Raw genomic sequence first — 8,098 nt, 5'->3', positions numbered from 1 at the left:
AACTGAGCAGAGGATTTATTTTACATGGAGAACCTATTTTCAGACCAGGTCATTTCAATCTGTGCAGGCAAAATCTCGAGGGAAGTTTCAATTTTAATTGTTACCTGGATGAATCGCCGGTATGATTTGAAAGACCATGTTTATGAGAACAACCCCCAGACAATCAGAGACTTGAAGGCAGAAATTACAACCATGATTAACCAAATGTAAGGACTGAATCTTTATCAAATCAAATTCATTTGTGTAACAAATAAAGCAATTCCATCTTCAGTTGTAGAAATGGCAGGCTCTTATATGGGTTGCAAACATTTTGGGTCACTTTTGGTAGGTATGATTTAAACAAATGCGTGAGTGTGCACCTATGTCTTTAAAAACTTTGAGGAGAAATGTCCTTATTTTGAAAGAAAATGGTAAAATCATTGCTTTTCCAAAAAAAATAAGGACATTTCGAAGTCACCCTTGAACATTTGAATGGTAGTTTATATACAGTATACAATAGAAAAGATGAAATTGTCTGGTGTGACCCCACAGTATTGTATGTACTTCTCCACTAGTCTCTGTTTGATGGATGGCAATGAGATCCAGAAAGACAGGTGTATGACCTCTCAGTGTGGTCACTGTGTGAAATCACAGACATAGACGCAGACAAAGTCTTTGCGATCCTGCTACTTTGGTTTGTTTGAAATGCACCTGACAAAGTGACACAGACACTCACTGATCCTTTCAACGCAACAACACGGAAAGACGAAAGGGCAGCTGATTGATCCTCTTTTGTTATCCGATTCTGATATCACCTGCACTTAGCACACACTTGATTCAAAAGGACATATTACAGAAAATGTACTTTGTTGTTTGAATACAAATAGTTGGGTCTTGGGAGTAGCCGATGCCATTCCAGTCAGTCAGTCCAAAGAGGAAGAGCTTCATGCCGTTTGCCTCTGACATTTAATAATCCTTCTGGGAGACATGCATCATTAATGGAGCAGACAAACTCTCTCGCTGCAGATTTTTACCTCCGCTGGCCACAGTACGAAGCTCTCTTGTTTATTATTTGCACTGTGTAATTAGTTGATGTAAAAATCACATTCAGTGGAAATGTGCAGCACTTAATGTTCATCTCTCGTAAAGCATGAATAAATAACGTGTCAGATATATACCGTATATTGATGCATACATTTTCCTTACATGAATGCATCCAACCCTTAACTAAACGATGGACTTTAAGAAATGATTGTGATCTGAGTTTGTCACACTACACGATAAAAGGTGGAATCGTACTATTGAATGTTTGACTGAATGAATAGTGCTAGATTTTTCTGCTCAAAAACTCATCTAGTTAGTTTATGTAATTATGTATTATTAACAATTAGTACTGTTTTACTTTACGTTATAAATACATTTGTAAAATATTGTTGTATTATTACTACTCTTCTTGTTTAAACATGGGTTTTATTTCTTGAAGGTTGGCTTGGAGTTATAGAGTAACGTCTTTTTTTTTTAATAATAACTGTAATTTCACGCATTGGCTTCTTGACTGGCTGGGGGAAAATTACTATCTGTAAAACAAATCTCCAGTGACAATTAAAAAAAAAAAAAAAACCTACTCAGGGGTTTGGGTTACTTACTTAGGGGTTTGGGTTTGCGGGAAATTTAATGAAAAAAAGACCTCTGTTGTACTTACTTGGAGCCTGACACAAAGGCACACAGACACAATGGGCAGCAGGGCCTGTCGTCCGCTGAAGCTTTTTCCTTTGGTAGCGAAGCGTTGACAAGCAGACAGTGTTTTGAAAAATCGATTGTAATCAGAAATAGTTGGGCTAGGAGAGTTTTTTATATTTAAGTTCTTCGGTCAAGCATAGACATACAGTCAATTAGTGTGTGTGTGTCACAGCCTTGGTATTTGTAGCTATGCTTTTTATTTGTTATTACGTGGGGAATCAACAACATCTGGGTGGAAGGGGCAGATGACAGTTTCTCTAAAGGAGAGTAGGCGCTTGTTCCCATCCCCGTGTTTGAACCAGGCAGACTCTGTAATGAATTGGACTGTCGACGCTTAATGAATGGAGTCTAGAGACGGACGAAAGGAAATGAAGGGAGTAGGGAGATGTCAAACTACATGAACGATGAAGTAGCTCATATCAGGGCCAATATTACAGCAGCCTATTAGTTCTCCTGTCTCTGCTGGCGATGGGCGTAATGAGGCAGTCTCCAAAGACCAAATTGATGCCTCCACTGTCTCCAACCTTTTGAGGAGGAGGAGGAGGGACTACGTGAGGATGTGCAAAGTGCCATCTAGCAGCTATGTTTTTACTCATTTATTATTGCCTCCAACGCAGAGGTGATTTTGGCACTCCCATTTGTTTGTGTGTCAGTAACATTTTCCAGCAACTAAAAACTCCGCACTCTTGGAGAGGTGTGATCTTGATCACAGAATATCTTTTTTCTGTCGATCTTGGCTTTTTCACTTTTGTTGAATAAAAGATTCAATTTTTTTTCTGTCTTCAGTGAATCATCTTTAAATGTACTTTTAAAACACCATGAAAAGTGAATTCAGAGTTTTGTTTCTAAATACAATATACATGTTTGACATACATGTGAAAGTCTTTTTCAACATTTCAGTTTTCCTGTTTGTTTTGGTGATGGATAAAATGGGGTCCTGTGACGCACTTGGGCCCTGTCACGGGCAGCCCTTCCCTTATCTATACAAAAACTTTGTGCACCTTCATCTGCATCAGCAGTCAACCGACACATTTGAGACATGGTTACCTCGCTAGCTATGCCTACACCTCTAAATTGAATCTTCTCTTCGGATAGAATACTGGCGTGGCTGCTTTAGAGTGCCTCGTTGTCTGCCATGAGTACCTGCACATGACGCAGATAAAGCAACAGCAACAATAGTGAGATGGGGGGATTATTTATTTATTTATTTATTTTTTAATTCCAACTGGATGGCCATTGTGGACAGGTGCTTTGCGCTGGTGTGGCCGCTTTAGACCACCTTGTTGTCAGCCATAAGTGCACACACGACATGGGGAGGAAAAAAAAAAAAGTCTGACTTGACAGCCAGTGTGTGGACCGGGCGGGGCTTTGGGCTAGTGTGACTGTTTTAGAGTGCCTCGTTGTTGCGGGATGGAAAAGCGATTAGTGGCATTTTGGTGGTCCATTTTCTCTAGCATTTGTCCTCTTTTACAGGTGACCTGGTGACAATCACAAATGACTTTGGACAAGAGACGGTGTACACCCTGGACTGGTCGGCAGTCAATCATAGGGCACATATAGACAAATAACCATCCACAATCACATCCACACCTATGGATAATTTAGGATTTCGGAATGTGGGAGGAAGCCTGAGTATATTTTGTCCTAACCACTAGACTGCTGTAACAAATGTAAATACAGTTGAAACCAGAAGTGTGCATACACTATATAAAAAGACACATGCACTTTTTCTCTCACTGTCTGACATGAAATCAGACTAAACCTTCCCTGTTTTAACGCAATTAGAATTACCAAAATTATTTCTATTTGCTAAATGCCAAAATCATGAGACTTATTTTTTTGGACAATTTTCATTACTAGTTGAATTTTAGGAACACACTGCAAAGCTTTTAAAATGTCCTATTAAACATTAATATATTGTTGACAGGCAAATACTGTATGTGATGCCTTTTTTGTGCCTTTTTTTTTTTTTCAAAGATGTCAAAAAGCCCTCTGTATTTTTCAGTTGATTCTCTTTGCACTTTTCCTACACCCCTACTTATTGCATCTCATTTTGACATCCTTTACCCTCATCATGGCTGACATTTAGAGTGGCCGTCCACCCGAGGAGACTCATCATGAACAAAACCCCCAATTAGCGAAAGTGCTATTCTCCGTGACGACAGACAGAACGAGGTGACCTTATTACCAAAACTTGACCTCCTTTACAGTTCTCGCCTCGTCTTAGAGATGGCGAGTCACCCAATTGCCACCTTGCATTGTATCCTTCCTCTTCGCTTTTAAAATATACTTTAAAGTAGCACTCAAGTGTTATTCTCCTAATTATAATACTAGACAGTGAGCAATGCTCTTGCTTGGAGATGTTATTGTAATACATTGGAAAAGAGTTAGCTTGCGTATAACAGTACAGAACACAAGGTCAAGCTCTGACTTGGCTTTGGGAAAAAGTTTGAATTAATTTAATAATAATCTTTTCAAGGGTCACACGGTTGCCATCATAAAAAGCTTTAGCAAGTGACAATGTGTATTGTATGGTGACATTGGAGTCTTACAGCTTTAAATGGGAGTCAACATATGTCACATAACTTTCGGTGTATACCTGTATTCTTTTTTCGTTCCCACGTTCTTCTTTTAACACTCCTTGTTGGGGCAGCTCCTTATTGTGGAATAAGAAAACAAAAAGTAGCAACTATGTGAATTGGGGTTAGAGTTTTGCAAGTTCCAACCATATGCGAGTCCGTGAATGTGATTGGAGGAGCGAGCGCCTGAGTGTGATTGGATGTAAGGAGGTGGGGCCTGTGCAACCGAGGATGGCTGGGGAGTGAGTGAGCATCCGTCTTGTGTTGCGCACAGCAAGTTGACGGCTGAAAAATCCCCCCAAAACATATTGATGGCATCATCGATTAGTCGAAGTCAACTCGACCATTATCACTTCAGCGTTGACTACAAAACCCCTGCTGTCGAATAGTTTCCAGGAAGAGTTTCGGTTACAGCTTCTCAAATGCAAAAGAATTACCCTCTGATATCACATTCATGGTTGGAAGGTGCAATAAAGGCAGTGTAATTTGGAAAAGCCGAAAAGGTAAGCAAAGAGAACCAAATAAGAAATTGTGACACATTTTAAAAGTATATCTTAATATAAACCTTTTATTCAGTGCATTTTTTGTGTATACAACAAATAATAAACAACTGGAAGTCATCAGGCAGCCTGGACATCTGCCTGCATAATGTTGTTTGAGTTTATCCTGGTAGCTTGGAACATATGATCCAACATGGGGTAATTACATACAGCCTACATCATGCAGCTCTAGACCACAAGTCCCCTGCGTTCTCCCATGCAACAGATAGATTCACCTAATACAAACCACCTCTCGAGGGAACCGAGAACAAGAAGTCCTGCAAAAAGCATGTACCAGAAAGAAGTAATATGTAGCGTCAACGGACACAAAAAAAGGGTCCTTTTTTTGTATATCTTTGTGTTGTACATGCCCTATGCAAGAGAGGGAAGATGTCAATTTATGAAGCCCGCCCCACCCATTTTTTTTTTTTTTAAATATACTTTTACAAATATGACATCCCTATAAAATGTTAAAGACACCTAAAAGTGCACAGTATTCTTTTTTGTTTTGTTTTAAATATAGATAGAAAAAAATCATCACCACAACAAGTTACTCAAACATATAACGAGCATCCTGAAAAGCCATATTTCTATGGTCAGTCAGAAGAAATTGACCAAAAAGAATGACGAGGTGGAGTTATGACACGAGCACGGAAGAAACAAACCACAAGGACAAGAGACAGACATTGTGACAGAACAAGAAGGGAACGGGGGACACACCGAATAGTCGCGTCGTACCTCGGCCGTCAAGCGGATCCTCTCAAAAAGAAAAACAAAAAACATCGAACACTCCAGTGTGACTGACATCATCATTTCCTCTAGCCATGTTTGCACTAGTCCAAAATAAATGTACATTGGAGAGGGGGGGGGGGGGGGGGGGGGGGGAAATCCAGCTTTGCCTTCATACTGGCATCTTCGACTTAAAGGGACACTCTTTTGTTCAGTCTTTGGTTTGCTGGAACCCCTTTCAACTGTGCGACCAAAATACTGAACAATGTTGAGGGTGGGACAACAAGAGGGGACAAATGAAAACCAGTCGATAAAAGAAATGAAACGTTCTTGGCTAATTGTGAAATTAGCAGAAAGAAGGGCAGCTGTGGCGTCTCTTAAAAAGGGAAAAGAGCCTCCACGCTCGGACCTCACATGTCAGGTCCGATTAGCGTCGGCTTGGTTTTCCCCATGCTAGAGAGCTCAGTCTCTGAGCATGTGCACTGGGACGCAAGGAGAGCTACTGTCTGGCCGGGGCCTCGGGTCACCAGCAGAACCGGGTCGGGCCACGCCAGGGAGTTTATAGGCTTTGTATTCACAGAAGCATGGATGAGACAGAGATCAGGGCTTGCCTCCAAGACCCACACCTGGTTGTCCTGAATGTCCACTCACCTCCTGTCCCTGCCTGATGGACGCACAAGTGCTCGTTCTCTACATGAGCTCAGAAATGTTTGTGTGCACAAGAAAATAAGAAAAATCATCAATAAATAGATGAGCTAACTGGTGAGTAAATAGTAAATAAATTAGACTACATTTTGTGTCTAGGATGGTTAATGTGCCGTGACATGTCTTGCTATTAATGCCGTTGTTAACGTGTTGGAAGTCATGATAAATGCGCCGTGTTAAGTGTGTTTTAATTATAGTTATTGATGTTTTCTAGGAGTTAATGTGTGGTACGTTGCAGCAAGCGCTGAACTGCTGATTGGAGAAAGGGTCTGCTTGGATTCACGCTCTGTTGGAGGTAAGGTTTCAAGGTTGACTCTGGCAGGCGGCGCTACGTTGACTCGTTCTGGCTCACAGCTTTGCCGCCGTTCAGCATTGCAGAGGCACTCCGACTCTTGGTGGGTGTGCCACTACCGGAGCGGGAGAATTCCGTTAGGTCGTGGAGGGATGGCTCTCTGTACATCGCCACTGTGGAAAGGAGGAGAGAACGGTAGATTCAAAAACAATTCCAGGAGTCACCACTCTGGTGTGTTGTCGCACGAACTAAGTAAGAAATGGTACTGAAAGCAGAGATTAGAAATTGAATGATACTCGGTAAAACAGAGTTTTGTTATGCTCTGCACTGACAATACGCTCTTGGACCGCCGCGGGTTTCGTTTTCTGTAATTCATTTTGCATCGATGCCGTGTGTGTGTGAGCACGCCTGTAACGCGTTCACCCACTCACAGTTGTAACTGCATCCTGCTTCAAACAGATGAACATTTTAAGAAGCACCATCTTGCTTAATCTGTGACACAAGTAGCGTTGGTTGTTTACTTGGCCCATAAAACGCAGTTAACTCAACTGTCCCACCCCTGATAGAAAATATTGTTTCCCCTAAACTACACCCTAATCCTACCCCTGAAACTAAAGCTAACCTTTTGATTGATTGATTACCCAAACCAACCACCGCACTACCCTAACCAACCCCCCTTTCTTGTTTCTTGAAAAAAAAATTAAAATGTTTTTCTTAAAGAGAATGTTCTGTTTCATCTTGTTTTGTTATTTCCAGAGGGAGGATTTAAATGACAGGGAAAAAAAAGGAGGACCTGAGCCCATGCCAGCTCCACATTAATTTCAAGTGGAGCTTTGCCCTTTGACTTAACCCAAATACTAACTTTACCCTTAAACTAAACCCTGTCAAATCCTAACCGTAACAATTCCTATAAAAATAATCACAACCCTAACCCTTATCCTTTTTCCTAACCTAAACGCTACCCACACGAAAACCTTATCACTTTCCATTAACCCCTCTACACTAAAATGAATCTGAAATTTACCTCTATCCTTCATCTAAACGCTAAGCGATTAACACTAGCCCTAGCCTAACTTAACCCCTACCAAATCACTCAACCTAAACTAAACCTTAACACCGAACTTAAAGGTCCGGTATTTTGGCTATTTCCATCTATAGAGTGATTCTCTAACAGGGACTTAGGATAAAAGTGTCAATTTAATTAAAAAAAAACACCTTGGTTTTGTCATACGAGTGTCCAGAAAAGGCCCCTCTGACACCTACTGCTGTTTGACCCAGTTTTGTATCTGCTTTGTCCATATTTGGCTAAGACCGCCCCCTTTCCATTGATTGGTTGCCACCATGTAGAAGACCCACTTGTAAGAGCACACGTGTTTGTTATGCTGACAGCGCTGGCTCGGGAGCGGAGAGGTAGGCGGAGATCATTGCTAGTGACGTAGTTAAGCTCGAGAAAGACGAATGACCTGATTTCGGGCCTCTCGGCAGAAAAACGTCTGGAACTCAGGAATGCGTGGACGATTTTAATTTCACGTTTA

At 41.2% G+C, this 8,098-nt stretch overlaps 1 protein-coding gene across 6 annotated transcripts in view; it reads right to left on the bottom strand.

The window, feature by feature from the left end:
• Positions 1–4,837: 4,837 nt before the first annotated feature.
• The window catches only part of fgf13a (fibroblast growth factor 13a), a 112,494-nt gene continuing 109,233 nt past the window's right edge, over positions 4,838–8,098 (bottom strand). For all 6 annotated transcript variants that reach the window (XM_061788273.1, XM_061788277.1, XM_061788271.1 and 3 more), the window contains one exon: positions 4,838–6,736. In XM_061788273.1, coding sequence (XP_061644257.1) covers positions 6,600–6,736 — 137 coding nt within the window. In that variant the 3' untranslated portion in view covers positions 4,838–6,599. The remainder of the gene's footprint in view (positions 6,737–8,098) is intronic.

This window comes from Phyllopteryx taeniolatus, chromosome 10 (genome assembly GCF_024500385.1).
Source record: "Phyllopteryx taeniolatus isolate TA_2022b chromosome 10, UOR_Ptae_1.2, whole genome shotgun sequence".
NCBI classification, from domain to species: Eukaryota; Metazoa; Chordata; class Actinopteri; order Syngnathiformes; family Syngnathidae; genus Phyllopteryx; species Phyllopteryx taeniolatus.
Note: the sequence above shows the minus strand (reverse complement) of the source record. Positions and strands in the feature narration are given on the sequence as shown.